At 62.9% G+C, this 24,790-nt stretch overlaps 1 protein-coding gene across 1 annotated transcript; it reads right to left on the bottom strand.

Moving 5' to 3' along the window:
• Positions 1-11: 11 nt before the first annotated feature.
• HCN2 (hyperpolarization activated cyclic nucleotide gated potassium and sodium channel 2) lies at positions 12-23,494 on the bottom strand. The gene is made up of 8 exons (XM_055124976.1): positions 22,818-23,494; positions 12,248-12,671; positions 10,950-11,111; positions 8,845-9,063; positions 6,815-6,961; positions 2,832-3,072; positions 2,537-2,701; positions 12-1,441 (listed from the first exon to the last, which is right to left on the bottom strand). The coding sequence occupies exons 1-8, from the start codon at positions 23,492-23,494 to the stop codon at positions 717-719; spliced, it is 2,760 nt and encodes a 919-aa protein (XP_054980951.1). The 3' UTR covers positions 12-716.
• Between the last annotated feature and the right edge of the window lie 1,296 nt (positions 23,495-24,790).

Below are 24,790 nucleotides of genomic sequence, written 5' to 3'. Positions count from 1 at the left end.
GCGGTGCAGGCTGGGCGCCAATGCTGTCGTTTATTGCGCGGAATGGGGGGTGTAGGGGTTAGTGGGGCCTGGGGGGGGTGGCGCGGTGGGGAAGGGACTGCTGCCTCAGCTCGTCAGTACATTCATCTCGACGGCGGGGACCCCGGCCTTGCCCCCGTGCCCCTGGCTGTGGGTGGAGGCGCGGGGAGGGGGGGGGTAAGAGCCGGGGCGCCCGCTCTGAGGAGGTCACCGCGGACGGACGCGCTGGGGCAGGGGCCGGGCCGGTTATTGCGTGAGCGTGGGGGGCAGCGGAAGCCGGCGGGCCAAGTATTGCACTGACCAGGTCCTCCTCGGACGGGACGCACGGCGGCCACCGCGGCCACCGCCTCTCGGGCCGGCCCATCCCCCCCGTTTGACGTTTGGGGGGGAAACTCAGGCACCGAGGTGAAGGGAAGCCCCTCGCACGGGTCCACGCGCGCACGAGGCCGCCGCCGGGGAGGGGCGATGTGGGTGGGCGCGGGGGGCGATGAGGGAGATCGGCGGGGCGCGGAGGGGGCTGCCCGCCGCCCGGGCCCGCCCGTCCGTCTACAACTACCTACGGCTCCTCTATGGCTTCTGGGGCGGGCGGCGGGCGGCGGGCGGCCGGGCAGCGCAGTGGCATGGCTTTGGTCTGGGCGACGCCCCCCATCCCCCTGCCCGGGTCCTCTCCCCGCACCCCGGGGGCGGCGCGGCGAGGGTCACAAGTTGGACGAGAGGCGCGAGCGCGCAGAGTCCAGTGGGTCGAGGCCGCCGCCGCCCCCGCTGGCAGCAGCAGCACCGGGCGAGGCCGAGTCCCTGCGGTCCGGGCTGGGGGCGGCGGTGCGGGGGGCCGCGGGGGGCGCGGGGCCCAGGCGCGGCGTGGAGCTGCTGGCCGGGCGCGCTGTGGCCGCGGGGCCGGGCCCGGGCGCGCCGTGGGGCAGCGACGGCTGCGAGGCGGACAGCGGGCGCGACGCGCGGCTCAGGCGGCGCGCGGGCAGCGCGGGGCCGGCGCGGGGCCCGGCGGGCGAGCCGGGCACACCGGGCACGCCGCCGCCGCCGTAGGGCGAGGTCCGCGGGGCTCTGGGGCTGACCGGGGCGCCCGGGGGGCTGGCGGCGGGCGGCCCCGGCGAGGCGGCAGTGGCGGCGCCCAGCGGCGGGCGGCGCAGGAGGCGCGGAGAGCCCAGCGCCAGCGGCCCGACGAGGGGCCGCGCCACCTGCGGGCAGAAGCTCATGGCCACGGCCTGCTGCAGCGTGGCGATGGCCGAGGTGACCTGCGGCGGCGGCGGCGGCGGGAAAAGTCCCACGCGCTGGCCCAGCTCGGCCTGCTGCACCATCTCGCGGTCGTACTTGACGATCTCCTGGATGATGGCGTTCTCCTGGTTGTTGAACACGCCCGAGTTGAGGTCGTGCTGGACCTTGTGCAGCAGAATCGAGTTCTTCTTGCCTGGGGGGAGAGGGGAGTCCGGCAAGGGGGTCGCGAGATCAGGGTGTGCAGGCCTGCTGTATGCCAAAATGTCGCTCAACATGCACTCGCAGCAAACCCGCCAGATAATGAAGCAAGGGTGGTGTGTGTGGGGTGGGGAACTGGCCCTGAACTCGGCTGTCCGGGTTCCATACCCGATACCCCAGAGAGTCCCCACCAAGCCCCTCCAGGAGGGATCCCTGAGCTCAGAACCAGAGCACTGCCGGGTGTGGTCCCCCAAAATAAAAACAAACTGAGTACCACCTAGCACTTGGATGCCCCCACTCTGTCCATCGAGCCAGTATCGAGCACCTACTGTCTACAGCTAGGTGGCACGGAGCCCCTCCAACACACAGCAGGTGGGCACACTTGTGCCAAGACAGGTGTGTATGTGCCTCAAAATATGGCACCTGGAGTCCAGAGCAGGACTGCTGGGCACCCGCTGTATACAGCCAGCTGCACCCATCTGCCTGCTGGAGGCAGCGTCTAGACTCAGGTGGGTGTTGGGGGGTGCGGTGTGGGGGCACCCGAGTATCCCTTGGGGTCTCCTCTGGCTCTGTGCCTGGGCATCACTCCCGAGTGCTCAGGGGAAATGCAGTGTGAGCAACAGACCCCAAGGCCAGCTCTCCAGCTTCGGATTCTGTGCAACCCCCAACATCAAACCCCACAAATCAGAGCACAGCCTTGGTCTGCAGACACAAGTTATACCCGCGTCAGCCTCTTGGCCACGCCAGGCCACTGGCCAGTCCCCCATCTGTGCACGCGCGTGCACACACACACATACACACACACACACTCATACACACACTCACACAACCCCAAGCCTACTTCCTGCCCACTGGTAAGAGATCCTCCCAGAATGGCCCGCCTTCCTTTCTCCCACCCAGCCTGTGTCACGGCTGGACCTCAAGCCAGCCCCGGGGGGGACACCCTCCCCTGGCTCCCCAGAGGCCCCACCGTTACGGGTCACGGAGCAGAGGTTCCCCACACCCAACAGCGACCCCATCTCCCCGGGGAAATGGAACTGCGAAGAAAGGAAGCGTTGAAAGGATGGCACGCAGCACCACGCCCACTTACCGATGCGGTCCAGGCGGTCGATGGCCACGGTCTCGAAGGCCCTCCGCATCATGGGGTACTCCTCCAGCACCTCGTTGAAGTTGTCCACGCTCAGTGAATAGAGGCGGCAGTAGGTGTCGGCCCGCACACTGGCCGTGCGGCGGCCCCGCGTCAGCAGGCAGATCTCTGCAGGGTGGCCCGGGGGGTCTCGGTCGGGAGCCAGCCACCCCACCCCACCCTCCACCTCTACCCACAGTGGTCCTGGGTGGCTGGGCTCTCCCCGCTCCCCTCCCACGGGGTCCCCACGGAGGCTCACCTCCGAAGTAGGAGCCGTCAGACAGTTTCATCTCCTTGCTGCCCTTGGTGAGGACGCTGACCACGCCGTGCTGGATGAAGTACATCTTCTTGCCGATGGTGCCCTCACGGATGATGTAGTCGCCCGGCTGGAACACCTCGAACTTGAGCTTGGTTAGCATGGCCGTGACGAAGTTGGGGTCGGCGTTGGCGAACAGGGGCATGGAGGCCACCAGCTTCCGGCAGTTGAAGTTCACGATCTCCTGGTGGGGGAGGAAAGGCAGGCTTGAGGCAGGGCTGGCACCACATATGTGTGCACACATGTACACACATGCACACACATGTATGCACACATATACATACACGTGTACATGTATGCACATAGACACCATGCACACATAAACATGCCACACATACACTCATGCACACACATGTACATGCACACACATGCACACGTATACACGTGCATGTACACAGACACACAAACGCGTACCCGCCATCTCCTACACACTCAGCTTGTACATCTAGGAAAGGAGATAAATGAATTTCCTTTTTTTTTTTTTTTAATTTTTTTGGGGGGCCACACCCAGGGATGCTCAGGGTTGACTCTTGGCTCTGTGATTGGATCACCCCTGGAGGGGCTTGGGGGAGCCTACAGGATGCTGAGGATTGAACCCAGGTTGGCTGTGTGCAAGACAAACGCCCACCCCACTCACTGTACCGTCTCCGGCCCCTGAGGAATGAATTTTCAGCCCTAAGTCAGCCTCAAATTCGACGGTACCTGTCAGGGAAGGCTGTGCCCAGACAGGTGCGCAGGATGGGCCTGTCCTGCTCTGTGACAATGTGATAAGGCCAGAAAAAACACAATGAAAGGGGCCGGAGTGGCAGGGTTCAATTCCCAGCACCACAGAGGGTCCGTTGGGCATGGCCAGGAGTAACCCCTGAGTGCTCCTGGGAGAGGCCCCAAAAACAAAGTCACAATGAAAAACCAGGGCCAGGAAAAGAGCTCTGTGTTTGGGGCACACCCTTTGCCAGGAAACACACATTGTGTGACTGTTGTATACAGCAGGCCCAGGGCCTGCCCTACAGTGATCATGCATTGTGAGAAGACAGGGGTGGGGGTGGTCGGAAGCCCAGCGGTGCTCAGGGCTTACTCATGGCTCGGTGCTCAGGGATCACTCCTGGTGGGCTCGGGGACCATATAAGGTGCCAGTAGGTGTTAAACCCAAGTCTGCCACAATAAAGGCAGATGCCTTCCCCGCATTCTTATCACTCTAGTCCCAGTGAGTATGTATTATGCACCTGCTATATATAGCAGGCAAGGATAGGAGCCTGCGGTGCAGTGGACATGCATTGTGCACCTGTTGTATGCAGCAGGGTTCAGGTCTTCCCTACATTGAGCACATATTATGCACCTGCTGCATACAACAGACAGGGCGGAGCCTGCCCAGCAGTAAGCACACATTATGCACCTGCTGTATATAGCAGGCAGGGAAGGGGCCTGCCCTGCAGTGAACATGCATTATGCACCTGCTGCATACAGGAAACATGGCACTCCAGAAAGTACTGAGCACTGTGTACCTGCTCTGTGGGGCACCCACGCCCTTGGCACCTGCTGAGCACGGCCTGCACCGAGGAAGCCCCCCCCGCCGTACAACGCACAGAACACGCCCCCACACCCACACCCCAGAACAAACAAACACAATAAACAAAACTAAAAGGCAAAGAGGAGCCTGGGATCCTGCCTCTGCTGAAACACCAGGCAGGCTTGAGGCCATGAATTCAATCCCCGGTCCCACCTCACGTGCCTTGTCTGAACCCTGGTGCCACAACCAAGTGAGACTGTGACCCTCGGACAGCATCCCTCAAATGTCTGCACCACCCCACCCCCCACCCCGGCCAGCCATCAAAACAATGACAACAAACAACAGGCGTAAACTCCTGAGCCGAGAGCAGCTAACAAGAATGAGATTGGAGGGTGGGGACACGGCTCCCAGGGCTGGTGGCGCACTTGGCATGCAAGAGCCCTGGGGTTCAATTTCTGGCACCATTTGATTCCCCCGAGCACCACCAGGAGGGACCCCTTGACCCCAAGTATCAAGCTGGGAGAAGTCCTCAAGCGCCCCCCCAGGTGTGGCCCCAAAACCAAAATAAGAAAGGAAGAAAGAAAGAAAAGCCCCAGAGCCCCAGGGAGAGAGACTGTAGTGCGGGCAGCACACGGGGAACTGGAGCGGGCCAGCACCCGGCAGGCGACAGCCACTTGCACTCCCCAGGGCCCGTCCCCAGTGAGGTGACACAGCGTTCCACAGCACAGAGCAGGACTCACGGGCATTGCTGCCTGGCCCAGGAGGCCCTGGGAGCCCAGCCCTCTCCCAGAGCCTCAAAGCTGAGGGGAGGGTGGGAGGAAAGCAGCGGGTGGGAGCGGGTCAGAAATGTCTATTTTGGGGCTGGAGCAATAGCACAGTGGGTAGGGCGTCTGCCTTGCACGTGGCTGATCTGGGTTCAATTCCCAGCATTCCATAGTGTCCCCCGAGCACTGCCAGGAGTAATTCCTGAGTCTCTCTGGGCCAGGCAGGAGTAACCCCTGTGCTGGGTGTGACCCAAAAGGCAAAAAAAAAAAAAAAATCTGTTTTGTTTCTCTTCTCCCAGTGGTGCTCAGGGCTGACTCTTGGCTCCATGTTCAGGGATCACTCCTGGCAGGGCTCGGGGGACCCTGTGGGTGCCAGTGATCTAACCCAGGTCGACTGGGGCCGGAGCAATAGTACAGCAGGTAGGGTGCTTGCCTTGCATGAAGCCAATCCCGCCGGGAATAATTCCCGAGTGTAGAGCTAGGAGTAACCCCTGAGCATCCCCAGATGCAGCAGCAAAAAAACAAAAAAACTGGGTCGGCCTCCTACAAGGCAAGCACCTTCCCCACTGAACTATTCTCAATCTCTTTTGTCACTGGGGACCAGAACCACGTAAACATTGTCAAATACCAGTGGCCAGGGGTTAGGGGACGGGCACCAGGATCCTTTGGAGGGGCTGCCCAGGGCAAGGAGACGGTGGGGCTGGCCGCTCGGCAGGGAAGTGGCTGATAATCACTCCCTTTGCTGCATTTTGTGGTCTGGGAGGTACATCTCAGGAAAGCAGCTCAGGAGAGGAAGGAAGCAATTATCAGAATGTTTCCAGAGGAGTTAACCAGAGTGCTGGTCGCCAGGGAGAGGATGTGCTGTGTGCGTCTGAGCCCCAGCCCCAGGAAGTCCGAGCAGCCCTGCTACCAGCTCCAGACCTGAGGACAGGCCTACCCCCCACCCCCACCATGGCCCTTCCCTCCGCAGAGCCCTGGAGCTAGCTGCCAGCTGAGTGCCCTGGGACTCCTGCCTGGCTCAAACATTGCCTCCCAACCCCCACCCATACTCAATACACACACACACACACACCACACACACACCACACACACACACACACACACACACACACACACACACACACACCCCACCATGGGTTCATCTGGTGGAGGCAGAGCCCAGTGGAGACCATCCCTGCAGCGATTGCATGGTGGCCCCATGGGCTAAACCCCGTGCACGGATTCCCAAGGTCAAGGACACATACCAACCGTGGCACATCCGTGGCACATGGCACTGGCTATCTCTGGAAGTCTCGTGTACACACACACACACACACACACACACACACACACACCCCGAAACAGCGCCCTTCCTGCTGTGCCATGTGCCACGGTTGGTATGGCCTGTCCAGACCCGCCCCCCCCCCCCCCCCCCCCGCCTCCCAGACCCCACCTACCTCCACACAGAGCTAGCTGTCTAGCTCTTTGAGCCTCGCCCACCTGGAGACACCGCCCACCTCCCACAAGCCACGCCCACCCTGTCCGGCCCCACCACTGGCCTCCCAGGCCCCGCCTACCTCCACCCATCGTTGTTTAGTTATCTGAGCCCCGCCCACCTCCCAAAAACCACGCCCACCCTGTCCAGCCCCGCCCCTGGCCTCCCAGGCCCCGCCTACCTCCCGCAGAGGCCCGTTGAGCTCGCCCAGGATACTGTCCTCATCGAACATCTTGCCCTGGTAGCGATGCTCGTAGTAGTCGTGGATCTTCTGGCGGAAGTCCGCGGGCAGCTTGTGGAAGGACATGTACTGCTCCACTTGCTTGTACTGTGGCAGAGGAGAGAGGGTCAGTGATGGCCAGCCCGCGGTGGCGCCTCCACACATGCGACCCCCCAGTTAAAGCTCATCATATAGTGGGGGGCTAGGGAAAGGTCGATCTTGGGGTCCGTAGCGATAGGACAACGGGGAGGTGTTGGCCTTGCACGCGGCCGACCCGGCTTTCATTCCCTCGCATCTCACTGGTGCCGCCCCCCCCCACACCTGAGTCCCGCTGTGATAATTCCTGAGTGCAGAGCACCGCCGGGTGTGGCCCCACAACAAATCTAAAACAAAACAAATAAATAAATACAAAAGAGGCCAGGGCAAAAGAACAGCATCTATTTTGGTCCCTTGAGCCCCACCGGGAGTGACTCCTGAGCACAGAGCCAGGAGTAACCCCTGAGAATCACCCCCCTGCAAAGAAATAATAATAACAACAATAATAATAATAATAATAATAATGAGGCCCATCCTCCCTGGGTAGGACTGGACTCCCAGTGATTCCAGATCTTCCAGTGAGACCTTCCCCCAACAGCCTGGTTCCCGCCCCCCACCCTGGCTCAGGCCCTTCCCAGCAGCAGAAGGGGCAAGGGGGGTGGGGAGGGTGCCAGGCCCTGCCGTCTCCAGGATGACAGCCCCAGGGGAGCCCCGGCCCTCACTTCCGCCCCAGCTGTCCTGAGCTCAGCAGAACCCGTGACTGCCAGGCGAGCGGGTGGCGGCACCCACTCATGTTTGGGTGTGAGGCCGGCGGCTTCCGGACAGCCGGGTGGCCTGGCACCAGGCCCAGCTGACCCGACTGACCCGCCTGGCACTGCGGGGGGCATGGGAGGACCTGCAGCTGGCCTTGCCAGGCCAGACATAGGGCCGTGGTGGAGGCCGCGCTGGATGAGGTCCGGGGGGCCCAGTGTGCACCCGTGGCCACAGTGGGGAACACTGAGGCACAGAGCAGAGTCAACCCGCAGAGCTGGCTGGTTTGCGGGGTCCCAGCGGCACTCCCGGAGCACCCCCAGACTGACCCCGTGGAGTGCCCCTGCCCTAAGGCCAGCGCTTGTGACGAGATGGCCCGGCTCCCCCAGAGGCTGCCTGCTTGTCCTCGAGTGACCCACACTCCCTGTACCTGCTCAGTGTCCCCTCCACCCAGCACTACCCCCCAGTCCAGGGCGACCCCGAGAGCCCCACTCTTTGAGGGGTCCCCAGAGCCCTCTGGTGTTCCCTGATGCTCTGTGGGTGGGCCCTGCGCTGTCTAACCCCTGGGCTCCAGCCCCACTCCTCAGCCTGTGTCCCCCAACCCTGCCCGCCTGGTTACCCCACCAGGGTCAGACAGCCCTGCCTCAAGGGCCCCCACGCCTAACACGGTCTACAGACCCCTCGAGAACCCCCAGGCCTTGGGACACCCCCAGATGACATCCTAAGCACATGACTCAGGCCGTTCCTCAAGACCCTCATGGTGAACTCCCCCCACAGACTCTGAGGGAGCTTAACCTTAGGCCCCCAACACTCCAGGCTGTGCCTCCCCCGTCAGATCCAAAGCTGGTCCTCCCCTGTCAGACTCCAACCCCATCTCCCCAACACCCAAGGCTGGGCGTTTCCCACACGGCCCCATACTGGGCCTTCCGCCTCAGATCCCATGATGATCCTCCCTGCTTAGACCCCAGAGTGGGCCCCCATCATCAAATCCGATGGGGTCCCTATCAGACCCCAGGCTGGGCCTCCCCATCAGACCCTAGGCTGGGCCTCCACCATCAGACCCCAGGCTGGGCCTCCCCCACCAGACCCCAGGCTGGGCCTCCCCCCATAAGACCCCAGGCTGGGCCTCCCCCATCAGACCCCAGGCAGGGCCTCCCCCATCAGACCCCAGACTGGACCCCCACCCAGGCCTCAGGCTTGCCCACCTTCTCCTGATACTGGCGCCGGGAGGAGTCGAGGGACTGGATGAGCGCAGTGGCGTGGCCGATGAACATGGCGTAGCAGGTGGCGCCCACGATCATGCTGAGCATGGTGAGCCAGATGTCCGTCATGCTCTCGGGCGCCTGCCGCCCGTAGCCGATGCACAGCATGTGGCTCATGGCCTTGAAGAGCGCGAAGGAGTAGAGCTCGCCCCAGGAGTGGTTCTGCACGGGGACAGGGGGTGGGGTGGGGGGGGAATGCAGTCAGTCCCAGGACCTCCCCTGCCTGCCCACCCCAAACCCCCAGGGGTGAGCTCCCCGTCTGCAGGGGTAACCAAGAGAAAGTGACGTTCTGGGGGAAACAGAGGTGCAGAGGGACCCGAGGATGCAGTGACTTCTGAGCGGCGTCTGGGGTGCCCTGGAAACTTCAGGAAGGCAGAGAGAGTGAGCTGAGGACACCGGAAGCCAATGTAGACCAGCCTCCGGCAGGAGGCAGGGCACCTCTCACCCTCAGCTGACCCAGCTGAGGGGGGAGGGGACAGTGCTGTCCAGGAAACAGGACCGGAGGCCTGATGGCCAGTGACAATGAGTGGCCTCAGCCCAGCAGCTGTACCAGGCGCTGGGCCGGCCGCCGCCTCCAGCTCTGCCAGCCTGACCGCTCTGTACCTGCTGTGTGCTGTGCCCCTCACCCCGCACCCCGCCCCCTGGAGAAGGTCCTGGCCCATGCCCATTGCTGGCACGGCACCCCCACTCTGCACCCCACTGCCTGGCCACTCTTGGAACCTTGATCGGGTAACCAGGGCTCTGGGGTCCTAACCCCCCGTCTCTGTTGGAGGGGTGCCACAGGAAACTGCTTTTCCATGCACAGGAGAGAGCACAACTAAAGCAGGGTGCGGACCCCCCGCCTCCCCCCCAGCAGTACACACCACAGCCAGGCTTGTGTGCGGCCCCGTGCCGGCCCCATCAATCAGCAAGGGGAAGGAAAGCGGCAGAGAGAGAAATCACCTGGTGGTGCTTGGGACTGACTCCTGGCTCTGTGCTCAGGGATCACTCCCGGCCAGGCTTAGGGGACCCTATAGGGCGCGGGGATAGAACTCGGGTTGGCTGTGTGCAAGGCAAAAGGCTAGAGAGAAACAGCCTTTGAAACCCATTTCCGAGGGCTGAGCGCTGTTGCGGCTGCTCCTGCTGGACACCGGGTCCCATCTCGTCTCCCACGTCCCAGAGTCACCGGGAGAGCACAGAAGGGTGAAGAGCCTGAGAGCACCCTGAGTCCGGCCTCAAAACACACAAAGTATTTAAGAAAAAGGAGGGCCCAGAGCAATAGCACAGTGTGTGTGTGTGGGGGGGGGGCGGCTGCCTTATACACTGCTGACTCGGGGTCCCCATTCCCAGCACCCCATAGGGTCCCCAGAGCCCTGCCAGAAGTGATCCCTGAGCACAGAACCAGGAAAGCCCTGAGCACCACCAGGTGTGGTACAAAAACCAGAGAGAGAGAGAGAGAGAGAGAGAGAGAGAGAGAGAGAGAGAGAGAAGTACCACGAATTCCCCCCGACTCAGTTTTCTCTGGGTGACGAGCTTTCCCCCGCACTTTCGTGACCCGGGGCTGCACACGGTGCTCCAACCCAGCTGCTGTCCAGAGGGGGACATGGGTGAGCAGCTCAGGTACTGCACTCTGCTGGAAGCTGAACTTTGCCTCCTGGACTCTCCCTGGGCCTCAGTTCCCTTTCTGCACCGTGAGTGCATCTGGATCCTTAGTTTCTCCTTACAGTGGCCAGGCCTTGGTTTCCCCTCTGCAGAGGCTGGGGTCCGGGTAGTCCAGGAGCCCTGCCACAGTGAGGGGGGGTTTAGCCTCTTGAAGAGGGAGGGACTTATACTCATAGAGGGCGGGGCTTAGTCTTGGGGTGGGGCTTGTCGTTCGTGGGCGGGGCCTAGAAACTTGGAGAGGGTGGGGCTTAGAATCTTGGAGAGGGCAGAACTTGCGGCTCCCCTCTTTGCATTATGCCGCCTCGTTCCCCATATTAGCGCTTGGTGCAAGCTCCCTTGCCCAGTGGCTCGCCCTTAACCCCAGAGCTCAGTGTCCTCCCCGACTACCACCATGCACACGCACTCACCACCATGCCGTTGATGGACACCCAGCAGTTGCGTGGGAAGTCCTGCAGCATGGGCACCAGGAACTGCAGGCAGCCATCCCAGTGGCACAGGAGCAGCATCATGCTTATGAGGTTGCAAATGCGCATGACGGCGCTTGCCAGGTCGTAGGTCATATGAAAGATCTGGGGGGCAGGGAGAGGGGCGAGGCGCGTAAGTCCCCGCCCACCAAAGGAACACCCCTGCCTCCAGCCCCAAAGGGCGTCTTGCCTCTCTGCACCCTCGCAGGCCCTTGGCATTCAGAAAAATGACCCACCCAGCCTGCCGCTCCCCAGTCTCCCCGATGCACAAACCCATCCGCCAGGTGCTGGCCACTCACACTTCTGTCCCAGGATCCCCTGCCACTTCCCCTCTCAGAGTCTTGAAAGCTTGGGCGACCACGGGTGTGACAGCACAGAGCTGCATGTAGGAAGATGGGCCTGACTGGGCTTCTCGGAGCCTCAGTTTCCCCATTGTCGATGGAGCTGTGGATTCCTCCTCTGGCTTGGCATAGTGAAGCGAAGGGGCACTGCATCATCCGTGACCCACCAAGGCACTCAGCTACGTGCACCCTGCCTTACCCACGATCCGCAGTGCCTCTCGGGCCCAGGCGCTCACTGCTTCACCCTGCTCAGGTTCTGCCTTACGGCTCCCTGGCTTCACCCATGGTTCTCCTTGCTGTGCCCCCATTAGCACCAGCTGTCTCCCAACCCCTGAAGGCCCCCGCCCCGCCCCGCCCCAGAACTCATGCAGTTTCGCCCACACTGCCCTACCTCAGGACCACGCCCATGGCACGCTTCAGGGCTCCGCCCCTGCACCAGCACCTCTGCCGCCCACACCTCATGGCCCCGCCCCATATGACTAACCCCACCCACATTATTATGGCCCGCTCATGTTTGTAGCCCCGCCCATAGAATCTTTATTACCATGGCCCCGCCCCAGTGCTAGCCTGGCCATAGAATACTTCATGGCCCCGCCCCAGTGTCAGTAGCCCCGCCCCAGCACTGTCATGGCTCCGCCCCATGTTGCTAGTCAGCCCATAGAATACTTCATGGCCCCACCCCATGCTAGTAGCCCCGCCCACAGACTATTTTATAGCCTCGCCCCTGTGCCAGCAGCCCCGCCCACAGCATACCTTATGGCCCCACCCCTACATTCAAGCCCCACAGGAGCCCCCTAGCATTTAGACCCTTCCCAGCAGCTCATCTCCCTCTCTCATTGGCATCCTGGTCACGAGCCCAGCCCCACAGGCGCCCTGGCCCCCTGCTCGCCCCCTGCGCACCTCCTCCCACTGGTGGATGTAGCGGATGAGCCGAGACAGCCGCAGCAGCCGCAGCAGGCTGAGGATCTTGGTGAAGCGCACGATGCGCAGCGCGCGCGCCGTCTTGTACACCTCCGAGTCGATGCCCTTCTCCACGATGAGGAAGATGTAGTCCACCGGGATGGAGGACACGAAGTCCACCACGAACCACGTGCGCAGGTACTTCTTCTTGATCTTCTCAGGGTCCAGGATGATCTCTGTGTTGTCCTCGATGACGATGCCCGTGCGGAAGTTGAGCACCAGGTCCATGAGGAAGAACGTGTCCGAGACCACGTTGAACACGATCCACGGGGCCGTGGTCTCATCCTTGAAGAAGGTGATGCCCACCGGGATGATGATGAGGTTCCCCACCATGAACAGCAGCATGGTGAAATCCCAGTAAAACCTGGGGGAGGCGGCTGGTCACGCACCTGCCAGGACCCCCCAGCTCACTCCTCCAGCCCAGCGGAGGCTCTGGCCCTGGGGAATGGAGAGCGGAAATGCCCAGCGCCTCCAGGAAGCCCTCCCAGCCCCAACTGAGCAGCCCCTCCCTCCTCTCCCTGGCCGGGCTCTGACCCGCTCTCCTTGAACAATCAGGAGACCTTTGCCGAAGCCCAAGAAGTCGCTCAAAAATAGATTAAATGTTTCCCATGACCAAAAAGGTCCAAAAAACATCAGGGACAGAGCAAGGAGAGTCCAGTGGCTTAACACGCTGGGAAAGAGACACAGAGGCCCGGGGAGAGGTGGGAGGGAGATGGAGAAAGGGTCAGGGCTGTGTCCCCGTTTCTGGGGGCTCCCTGGAGTGGGAGACAGGGAGGAGCCAGGGGCAGGCACCGGTGGCATGTGGAGGAATCTGAACAAGGATGGGCTTGTCCCGGGCGCAGAGCCTCTGATGTGAAAAATATACCCCCCACCCCCCAGTACTGATGGACGTGTTCCATTCCTAAATCACCCACACCAGACCGGAGAGATGGAGCCAGGGGATAGGACAGTGGGGAGGGCGCGCGCCTTGTGCGCAGCCTATCCGGGCTTGATCCTCGGCATCCCATAGGATCCCCTGGCCCCCCTCAGGAATGATCTCTGAGCACAGAGTCAGGAGCCAGCCCTGAGCACTGCTGGATATGGCTCCAAAGCAAAAACAAACGAGCAACACAGACCAGACAGATGGTCCAGTGGGTTGGGTACGGGCTTTGCAAGCGGACAGCCTGGGTTCGATTCCCGGCGACGCATGGTCCCCTGAGCACTGATGGGAGTGATCTCCTGAGCACAGAGCGGAGAGCAGAGCAGCCCCTGAGCATCACCAGATATGCCACTCCCACTCGAGGGAAGGAAAACAAAAGAACAGGAATCAGTACCCAAGGTCAGTTCTCAAATTCCACCCGGGGGTGGGGAGGGGTGTGGGCTGGGGCAATGGCCTGTCCGCCCAGAGCCCACGTGGACTTTGCACATGAGAGCCCCAGGTTCTATCCCTGGCACCGCAGGATGGCCCAACCACAGCCAGAGGCAGGCCCTGAGCAGCGCGGGGTGTGGCCCCCAAACTGAAACAAACAAACAAACAACAACTCCCCCCTGGGCAGCACCTCGGGACGAGGGCCGGTCCACTGCGGCCCAGCTTCGAGTTCCCAATAAAACGTCTCCCCCGCCTCCCCCCTGCAGGCAGGAGCTACAGAGCCACATGGACGCACGCCCGGCTCCAAAGCACTCGAGAAAATGGGATTCTCCGAGGGAAAACTGGCACCTCCTCAAAACATTCCACAGCATCTGCCGCCAGCCCCCGACACTTGGTTCCTCCCTTGCACCCCAAACGCCCCAGGGCTGTGCCTCCCTCACACTCTCAGCCCCACAGGCCAGGGCCAAGAGGAGGGCAGCCCCCTCCCTCGCAGACACATGAGGCCCCCTCCAAACCCGGACCCCCCACAGCCACGCAGGGATACTTAGCTCTGACCCCTGCCCCACAGGAACAGCCCTGGAACCCCGGATGCTCAGAGAGAGACAGAACCCACCCTCTCAGAGCATCCCTGAGCACTGCCAGATGAGTCCCTCACAAAAAAAAAAAACCCTACAAGGCCTTACCAAAATATAAAGCCCATAGATGAACGTGCGTATGTAATTAAATGGAGAACATTTGCATATCTAACATGATGCACAACCTGGGGGTGAACCCAAGGTCACCCCACCCACGGTCAGGGTGGGAGCCAGAGATGGAAATGTCCAGAAGAGACCCCCTCCGCAGACAGGAAGTAGGTTCAGAAGTTCGGGGCTGTGGGAGAAGGGTGAGTGGGTCACTGGTGATGGGGGTGGGACTTCCTCTGGGGGACACGGAAGGTTCTGGAAACGGGTGCTGGCTGCTCGATATTGTGAATAGCCTTAACTCAATACACACTTTGTAACACTGTCTTCTTTTCCTTTCACAGCCGCTGAGCTAGGGACAGCTGCCAAACGATACAGGGCTGGAGAGATAGGACAGTGGGGAGGGCGCTGTCCTTGCACGTGGCTGGCCCAGGTTCAATCCCCAGCACCTCACAGGGTCCCCCAAACCCGCCGGGAGTGATTCCTGAGCGCAGGACTGGAAATAACCCCTGAGCAGAGGCAGGTGTGGCCCCCAAACAACAACAAAAAATATTACATTTTAAAAATGCTCAGGCCACTAGGGGCATCCCATGCCAGGCTCTGTTCTAGCCCCTGCACTGCCTGGTCCACTCGGCATGGGGAGAAGTGACCCCCCCCCAAGGATTAAGTGGTCCCTGAACTTCACTGCCTGTGCCCCTCCAAAGGACCCCTGAGGTCTCTCTCAGTGACGGGAGGTCTGCCCCAGTCCCGCTCGCAGTCACGCAAAACAACATTTTGGAAAGTTCCTTACTACATTTCTCTCTCTCTCTCTCTCTCTCTCTCTCTCTCTCTCTCTCTCTCTCTCTCTCTCTCTCTCTCTCTCTCTCTCTCTCTCTCTCTCTTTTGGGCGGGTGTTACTCCTATCTCGGGGATCAGTAGTGTGTGGGGGACTGCAGTGCTGAGGATGCAACCCAGACCTCCTGCATGCAAAGCGTTTAGGCTATGGGGAGCAGGGGGGCGGAGGAGCCGCACTCAGTGATGCTCAGGACTTACCCCGAGCTCAGGGCTCACTCCTGATGGGATCAGGGGACCCTCTGGGGTGCCGGTGATCGAACCTGGGTCAGCGTGTGTGAGGCCAGCACCCTCCCTGCGGCCATCAGCCCTTCTCTCCGGCTCTTCACTTCCCCCAGCCCGGGCTGGGTCCCCATCCTGCGGGCCGGGTGGTGCCTGGGCCCCCCTTGCCCCCAAACCCCGAGTCCAGAGCTCACTCGCCCAAATTAGCAGCAGTAAATAATGTGCACGGCTCCTTGGCCACAGAGAGCATCTATTTCGGGAGCACCGGCAAAGGTCCCAGCGCCACACCGCACCCGGCGGGAGGCCCAGCCTGCTCCTCCACTTCGGGGAATTGATCCCCAGGAAATTGGCCAAAAGGAAGAGGGAAAAAAATAAAAAATAAAAAACCCAGAAAACTCCAAAGTGATCTGGACCGAGACGAGGGCGCAGAGCCAAGAGCTCGGGAAGATGCCCAGCGGCTGACGGCTCCGTCCACTGGGCTCTCCTGCCCGTGACCTTGGCAGAGCCCTGCCAGCGTCCCTCCCTGCACTCTCGTCCCCCCCCCACCCCAGCTGTGAGACACCTTCTCTACGTGTACATGGGGGAGCAGACCCTGACTGAGGGGCTGGCCAGCAGGACAGCGATTAGGGGCGCAGATGAGGGCCCCTGGGCCCCCGTAGGGGCTGGATCGATAGGACAGCAGGGAGGGCGCTGGCCTTGCACATGGCTGACCAGGGTTCGATCCCCAGCATCCCACAGGGACAGAGCACCTCCAGGAGTAATTCCTGTGTGCAGAGCCAGGAGTCAGCTCGGAGCATCACCAGGTGTGGTCCCCACACCCTCTCAAAACAACAGAACAAAACAGTGACAGAGACCGGTTCTGACACGTGGGAAGTGTGGAGTTCCCCTCACCCCATCCAAAGGCTCTTCCTATAAGTGCTCCCTCAGTGAGTAAAATGTCCTTGCAATGTACACTTCTGAGCTAGTCCAGAGGGTCAGCGGAAGCCTAGAAACCACAGATCTGAGGGTCCCAAACCAGGGTGTACTAGAAACCGCCATGGAAATTGAGAAAGCAGGGGTGGGGAGTTTCGAAACCAAATAGAGGGGGGTGCTGAGGGCAGAGTTCGAGGGGCTGGAGCGCCGGCTCTGCAGGCAGGGCCCCGGCTTCACTCCCCGGCACCATGTGGCCCCTGAGCACTGCCAGGACTGACCCCCAGAACAACACACATTATTCACCCATCGGAGCCAGAGCGACAATCCAGCAGGGAGGGGGTCTGCCTCGTAGTGGGCCGACCCAGGTTCGATCCCCAGCATCCCATAGGGTCCCCCAAGCACCGCGAGGAGTAATTCCTGAGTGCGCAGTCAGGAGTAACCCCTGAGTATCGTCGGGTGTGACCCCAAAAGAAAAAAAAATCCATATCTACAAGAGCTTTATTTCTTTGTTTATTTATTTATTTATTGAAATTTTGTTTGGGGGCCACAACCGGCGATGCTCAGGACTGTCTCCTGGCTCTGTGCTGAAGAATCACCGCTGGCCGTGCTGGAGGGACACTTCTGGGATGCTGAGAATCAAACCTGGGTCAGCTGAGTGCAAGACGAGCAGCCCCCGCCCCCCCATGCAGTAATATCGCTCTGGCCCTTGGGGACTGGACACTTTGCTTTCTGAGTCTCTTCTTCCCCCCAAACCTCACATTCCTGCTGGGGTAGGGGAGTCCCAACCCCTGGGGGACATCAGGCCATGCAGGGGCCAGTTGAGATCAGCTCATCCTATGGACCAAGCCCTGACCAGGGACCCACACTTGGCTGGACACAATGAGCCCCCCCAACAGATAAAGACCCCGAGGGGAGGAGACGGGACAGATGAAGGCGCCTGCCTTGCCCCATCGCAGTCTCTGCAACCACACGATGTTCTGAATACCTCCCCATGCTCCTGAAGCACTTCCTCTATGTTCCTGGAGCACCTATCCATGCTCCTGGAGTACTTCCTCTATGTTCCTGGAGCACCTCTCCATGCTCCTGGAGCACTTCCTCTATGTTCCTGGAGCACCTTCCCATGCTCTGGAGCAGCCCCAGAGTATACCAGCTGTGGCCCCTGAGCCCAAACACCCCCCATCCCCCCCAAGAAAGCCCAAAGGTTTCCATCTCTCCCCTAACTCACAGGGAGGGTCTGAGGGTCCCTCCCCACAATGCCCAGGACTTTCCTGCCACTCCACAGACAGGGCAACTGGAGAGAGAAACTGAGCCCCCCTCGCAGGTGTGGCAATAATGTGGGGCGCCCCAGGCCTCAGCTCCTGGAACCTTCTAGCACTTTTCACCCCTATACTGACTTGTGATTTCATGGGTCTCTGCTCACACCAGGCTATGAGGGGGTCACCCGTCTGCCTCTGACCCACAATGCACCCCACTTTCAAGTTCCACCGTGAGCCCTGGTGGATCTCTGGGTGTCCCCAGCCTCAGGGGGGTGCCGAGCAGCCAGCCCCCCATAGAGTCACGGGCCTGAGAAGTGGGCATCGGGTATGGGAGAGCTGGTGGAGAGGCAGTGCCTGAGGCAGGCGTGGGGGGGGCCGCGGTGGGGGCAAATCCGAGGGATTATCGAGGGCCCAGAGGTCAGTGGTTACTGCGGAGCTAGGGAGAGCGGATTAGGGGTTGAGCACTGGGATATGGATTCACAGATCCAAGCAGGGCTCAGAGATTAGGACACTGAGACTGGGGGAGGGGGGAGGGGGGCGGGTGGGGGGAGCAGACAGGAGCCCGCGCCCCAGCCCGGGAGTTAAAGGCAGCTGGAAGCTTCGGGGCTCAGGCTTTGCCAGCAGGACCCCTGGCTGGGATCTGGCCCCGGCCCCTCGTGGTGCTGCCCTGAGCACCGCCAGGCACGACCCCCAAGCGGTGAGCACAGAGCTGCACCCCAGCACCGCCTGGTGCGGCCCCGACACAAAAGAAAGAAAAGCAAACCCTTGTGGAAGGGAAAAGGTCCAAGCGGTTCTGTCCTCCCAGCTGGCTGGGCCGCTGCCTGCGGCCCCTGTCCCACACGCCCTCGGGCTGGGCCGGGGCCAGGGCCCCACTCGGGATAATTTGGGGCTGATGCCCAGAAGTTACACAGAGCTTGGCAGCGCCCCTCGGCCACATCCTGATCACCCGATGATCTGGGGGGGGCTGCGGGGGGCGGGACCCAGGGCCCCCAGGGCTGCCGGGCGCATTGGCCCTCCCCGCCTCAATGCCCAGCAGGACCTCAGAGGCTGTGACCCAGATTCTGGGCTCGGTCACGGTCCTCTGAAGACCTCTGGGGGCCAGGAAGAGAGCAGAGGGGCCCTGAGGGGTCCCGGGAGGTGCGGGGGAGGGGAGCGGCAGTGGGAAGGGCGCGGTCGACATGAATTAGCGATATGGGGGGGCAGCTCCCCCAAATCTCTGGATGGTCACCCCCCCACCGCAGACCAGCACTCCAAGAAGAGAGCCCAGCTGTGCCCAGGCCCCTCCCACCACGACTATCCCTTCACTAGGGACCGCCATTGAGGGGGCAGTGACGGGGGCAGCGACACCCCAGGTGGGAGACAGGGGTGCTCTGGCCCCCACCCCCGCCCCTCAGAGAGCTCTTTTTTGGGGTATCAAAGACAAATGCCCTGGGTTTCCACCCTGTGCCTCGAGTCCCGACCCTCCCCAAGACCCCTAAAACGTGCTGCTCTGAATGCTGATCTGCCGGGAGCACCTCCCCGCGGCATCCCTGAGCACCTCTCCCCAGTTCCTGGAGCACCGCCCCCATATTCCTGGAACATCTCCTCCTAATGCGATGGAGCACTTCCATGGTGCCCTGGAGCACCTCTCCCCACTCCCTCCCCCAGAGGATCCTGGACTGTCGCCCCCTCCTCCCCCTGGCTCCTGGGACATGCCCTTTAGTGTTCTGGAGTGACGCTCAGGGAGCACTCCCATGCTCCTGGAGCACCTCCGGGAGAAGCTCCTGAGACCTGTCCGTGGGACAACATGCCACTTCCTCCCTGGACGCCTGCTGACAACATGACAGGGACCTCATGGGACGGTGGCTCCTGGACGACAGGGGCCGGGCAGCATCATGGGAGGCAAATGTTGGTGCCACCAGAACAGGGGGTGGGGGTTGGGACAGATGGAGGGGCCGCATGGGCAGGGGCTGCCCCACAAAGGGCCGCCAATTCCTGGGGGGGCAAGGCCCAGCAGAGACAGTCAGGGCCACCCCCTTTTCCTCACACCCTGCCTGCCTCACCCTTGGGGTACCCAGAGAGACTCAGGGCTGGTCAGAGGTGGTGCAGGGGTGAGGCCCAATGCGCCAGCCTGACCCATCCTGCCACAGGAGGAACCTCCAGTATGGGGGTCCACTGGCCCCAAGTAAGCCACACTCCTATCCTCCTGATGATCGGAGGGTCCCCGCACCAGTGGCAGAATGGATAGGGGGCTCCTGCGTGTGAAGTCTCTGCTCCTAGCCAGGGAGACCCCCAGGGTAATCTTTTTGTTTTGTTCATTTTTTTTTGTTTGTTTGGGGATGCCACACCCAGCAGTGCTCAGGGCTTACTCCTGATTCTGTGCTCGGGGCTCACTCCTGGTTGGGGCTCAGGGGACCCTATACGGTGCATTGGGATCAAACCTATGTTTGTGGCGTGTGAGACGAGGCCCCTCCGCACTGTCCTACCCCTCCAGCGCCCTGGCCTCAAGTCATCTGAAGTTTGAAAAAACTTGATTGGGGCCGGAGCGATAGCACAGCGGGTAGGGCGTTTGCCTTGCACGCGGCCGACCCGGGTTCGATCCCCGGCATCCCATATGGTCCCCCAAGCACCGCCAGGAGTAATTCCTGAGTGCAGAGCCAGGAGTAACCCCTGAGCATCGCTGGGTGTGACCCAAAAAGCAAAAAAAATAAAAATAAAAATAAAAAAAATGAAAAAACTTGATTGTGACTTGAATTCCCCAGTCCTAGCCACAAGCCACACTCTGCTGCCTTGGTTTACCCCCTCCTCACAACAGGACCACATGGCATGCCCGACTCCCGTACCCCTCACCCCACATTGCCCACTGCCCTTTATTGGGGCAGGTACACCCAGTGATGCCAAGGCCTTTTTCCTGCTCTGCACTCAGGAATCACTCCTTGCGGTGCTGGGGGGAGGACCCTATGGGATTGAACCCGGGTCGACTGCGTGCAAGGCAAGTGCTCTGCCCCCGACTTCCCCTTCTGTAGCAGAAAGCAAGCCAAGAGTCACCAGGGGAGAAGCAAACCAGACCCCTCCACACCAACCTGTGTCCTACACTTTCTATCACTCACAGTCGTGCCAGAGCTACCGAAGATGGGCATGGGGACCGGCCCAGGGTCACCGGCCACTTCCCTTATCCCACCCTGACCCCCTGTTCTCGGCCAGCTACACCAGCCTCCCTCCTTCCCTCCCTCCCTCCCTCTCTCCAACCCCCCCTCCTCTCTCTCATGTGCGTGTGTGTGTGTGTGTGTGTGTGTGTGTATGTGTGTGTGTAGTGTTGTATGTAGGGAGAATGTTGTTAGGGCTACATCCAGCAGTGTTCAGGGACAACTCCCAGCTCAGTGCTCAGGGGTCGTTGCTCCCAGGAATTCTTGGGGGGCTGTGCGGTGTCAGGGATCCATCATCAGGCTCCCTGATGCAAAGCATCCTTTTGGGGCATCTTCTAGGCCAGCCCATCATTCTCAGTGGGAGAGGCAAGGACTAGGGTCACTGGAAAACCAAATTCATGCCTGCTGCCAGACCAAAAGGAAAACAGAGACACACTAGCCGGCCCAGCCTGGGCACCAGGGCGCGCTGGGCTCCTCTGCTGATCAGGGCAGACCCAGACGCACCCCCTCTGCACCCTTCTCAGTGCCAGCTGCGCCCCAAACTCAGGTCCCTGGCAGTAAACTCAGGATGCATCACATCCGAGGAAGGCCTTTGAGTGGGAGGGCTAAAATCCTAGATTTGGGGCTGGAGTCCAGCGAGGAGGACTCTGATCTTGCATGTGTCAGACCCGGGTTCAATCCCTGGCATCCCACAGCAACCCCTCCCCCACCCCCGAGTTCCACCAGAGTGATTCCTGAGTGCAGAGCCAGGAGTCAGCCCTGAGCACAGCCTGTTGCCAGCTCCAAAACAAAAACAAACAAAAATCCTGGACTTTCAAAGAAGTGAGCGGCCCTGAGCCTCAGTTTCTCCAGCTGTCAATCCTGGGGCTTTCCAGGGAAAGGGGGTATCCCAAAGCCTTCCCTTTCCTCGCTGGGTGAATCCAGGAGCAATCCCCACCCTTTAGGAGGTCAGACTTGGGGTTCCCGGTCCCAGAGGCACCCAGGCTTCTGTCCATGGTGCTGAAGGCTCCGCCGCACGGCGAGTCGGGACTCAGGGTATCAGTCCCTGGGGGGCGGAAGGCCAGGGGGTTGCCACACGGGGTCCGGGACACCCAAACTCACACACTCCCCCTCGCAGGCACATCGCCTCTTCCCCTCGCACGCGACTCGCCCCCACGGCCCACCCATGCAGACCCGACCCCACGACAGACAACAGCCCCCCCACCCGGGGTGCTGGGGAATGCGGCACACACGCCTTCTGCGGACACGCCTCCGGTGCTGCCCCCCGCCGCAGCCCCGGGGACCCCCACCCCCGCAGTCACATGCTCGTGATTACACACGCCCGCCGCGGCAGGCAGCGGGGCGTCCGCGCGCGCTGCCCATTGGCAGGCCAGAGGACGCGCCGAGCCGCCCGGCCCCGCCGCCGCCGCCGCCGCCGCCGCCGGGGCCCTGCGCGCGGAGCCCGGCCACGCACGATCCGGTTCCATCCACGGCGGCGTCGACACACACGCCCCCTCCCCGACACATGGGCCCGCGGCTCGGCTCCGGCCGGGAGGAGGAGACCCTGCATTCGCGGGCCCCTCTCCTCCTGCCCCGACGGGATGGGGGGCCTCGGGCCGCACCTCCCCGTGGCGGGGCACAGGTGGACCCGTGGGGAGCCCGCGCCAGCCGCTTAACCCCTTCCGCGCCGGCCGCCCCCCCCTCGCCAACCCCGGGCGCGTCCTTCCTTTCCTTCCCCGCCGCCTTCTTCCTTCCTTCCGCTCCGCCGCCTCCCCGGCGCCCACGTTCCCCTCTATTCGTCCTCTTCGCCCCTCGCCGTTCACCCCCGGGTGACGCGCGCCCAGCCGGGCGGGGGAGGTCAGGGTGCGTGGGAGGGGGCGCGCCGGGGTCTCCCCCAGCCCGACCCGCGCCCCTTCCCATGGCGGCGCTCAGTGGCTCCCGGCACGCGCGCCCCGAGGTCACCGAGGGACCCCGAGGTCACCCGCGGGGCGCGCTGCCCCGCCCTCCCCGAGGCGCTCCAAGGACGGGTCCCCCCACCTTCTCCGCGCCGTGCATGCATGCATTCCACCACCCCGCCACCACCGGCACCAGCACCTCCTCCTCCTCCTCCTCCTCCTCCTCCTCCTCCTCCTCCTCCTCCTCCCGGGGCGGCCCTACCTGAAGTCGCTGTACGGGTGGATGATCCAGGCCCCCGCCGACTTGACGCGCTCCTGCTCGCGCTCCACGGCCTTCTGGCTGCCGAACATCCGCAGCGAGAACTTGTTGACGCCGGGCTGCAGGAGCGCCCCGAACTGGCGCTGCATGAAGCTGGCCTGGCTGCCGCGCGGCTCCCCCGCCGGGCCCGCCTCCTCGCTGGCCGCCTCGTCCGCCGGCCCCGGCCCCGCGCCCGGGCTCGGCGTGGGCCCCGCGGCCGCCCCGCGGCACGAGAACGACACCTTGGGGCCCCGCGCCGGGCCCTCGGGCCCCGCGGGGCTGCACTGCGGCTCGCCGCGCCCGCATTCGCCGTTAGGGCTGCCCTTGGCCGTGCTGGCCGCGCCCGGGGTGCCCGGGCGGCCGCACGAGCTGTCGCGGCTGCGGAGCCGGGCGCGCGGGCCGCCCTCGTCCGCCGCCTCCGGGGCCGCCTCGGGCCGGGCCGGCGGCGGCTGCTGGAGGGGCGCGGGCCCGGGGCCCGGAGGGGGCGCGGGGGGTGGCGGCGGCGGCGGCTGCTGCTGCTGGGGGGGCGCGGGCGGCGGCGGCGGCGGCGGTGGCGGCGGCGGCGGCGGCGGCGGCGGCCCCGGCGCGGGGGTCGCGCCCGGGCTCTCCCCGGGCCGCCCGCCGCCCCCGCGCGCGTCCATGGCGAGGCGGCGCCGGGCAGTGCGGAGCGGAGCCGCGGCCGCCGCCGCCGGCCGGAGCCCGAGGGAGGGGGAGGCGGGGCGGGGCCGGGGGCGGGGCCTCGGGGCGGGGCCTGGGTCTCGGGGCGGGGCCGGAGGGAGCCCCGCCCCCGAGCGCCCCCTCCCCTCCTTCCCTCCTTTCCCTTCTTACCCCACCTTGGCGCGCCGCGCACCCGGGAACCTGAGGCCGCGCCAAGGTCACGCGCGACCCTAGGGGCCCGCCCACGCCCGCACCCAGAAGGGGAAACTGAGGCCCTTGGTCCCCTCCCCGCCTCCCCTTCCCCCGGCGCCGCGCGCCCGGGAAACTGAGGCCGCGCGGGGTTGGGGACGCGCCAAGGTCACGCGCCATCCGCGGCCGCCCTTGGGACCCGCGCACGCCCGTTCTCAGAAGGGGAAACTGAGGCCCCGCGAGCCGCGGAAGGGCAAGTCCAAGGTCACGGAGCCTAGATTGGCGAGAGGGTCCGCAAGTCACCGCGGGGCGTGGCTGCTGCGCCGGGCTCGGGGAAGCGGGTCGTGCGGCCCCCGTGCCCCGGCCCCTTTCCTTTCCATACGTTTGAATATTTCCATAATAAAAGGGTGTTTGAGAGGCCGCCAGATCCCGGGGATCCCCCCTGGAGGGCGCTGGACCGAGTCCTTGGCTCTGGAGCTGCGCGGGCGGCGAGGACGGGTCAGTGTCCAAGTCTCAGCCCAAGGGGTGGAGGAAGCCCCCACTTCGCCGCCCCCACTCCTGGCCCTGCTGATGAGAAAATAAGCCTGAGACGCATTAGAGAACCCTCCCACGGCTACTGCTGCCCCCCACCCCCCATAGAAACCCTAATATGCAGTCTGTGTGTGGGGGGGTCTCCCGGGACGTGGCAAAAAAAAACAGATCACAGGGTAGCCACCGTTTTCCCCCTGCCCTGGGGATGCCCCCCCATTCTCTATTTCTGCACTTTAAACATCCCCTTCCCCCCCCACCCGACCTCCAGGACCTGCAGCTAGCTTGCGGGGGGGGGGGGGGGGGCGAGGTTCTGTTCCATCTGTGGTGCTTGGGGCTTATTCCTGCCTCCGCGCTCAGGGGTCACTCCTGGCGGTACTCGGGAGCCGTATGGGATGGCGAGGATTGAACCAGGTCAGCTGCGTGCAAGCAGGGGCCCTCCCTCCCCGCTGTGTTATGATCCCACCCCCTAGGGGTGTGTGATTGATTCTTTCCCCTCCCCCCCAGGCTCATTGGGTCACACTCAGACATGCTCAGGGGTTACTCCAGGTTCTACACTCAGG

The sequence above is a fragment of the Sorex araneus genome, chromosome 2, assembly GCF_027595985.1.
Source record: "Sorex araneus isolate mSorAra2 chromosome 2, mSorAra2.pri, whole genome shotgun sequence".
Lineage (NCBI taxonomy): Eukaryota > Metazoa > Chordata > Mammalia > Eulipotyphla > Soricidae > Sorex > Sorex araneus.
The sequence above is the reverse complement of the archived record's forward strand: the minus strand, read 5'-3'. Positions and strand labels throughout refer to the sequence as shown.

Coding starts and splice junctions, on each gene's coding strand:
- HCN2 (XM_055124976.1), bottom strand. CDS start 23,494: ATGGACGCGCGCGGGGGCGGCGGGCGGCCCGGGGAGAGCCCGGGCGCG. Junction 12,672..22,817: donor CACCCGTACAGCGACTTCAG/GTAGGGCCGCCC, acceptor CGCCTCCCCCAG/GTTTTACTGGGATTTCACCA. Junction 2,702..2,831: donor TGACGGCTCCTACTTCGGAG/GTGAGCCTCCGT, acceptor GCCACCCTGCAG/AGATCTGCCTGCTGACGCGG.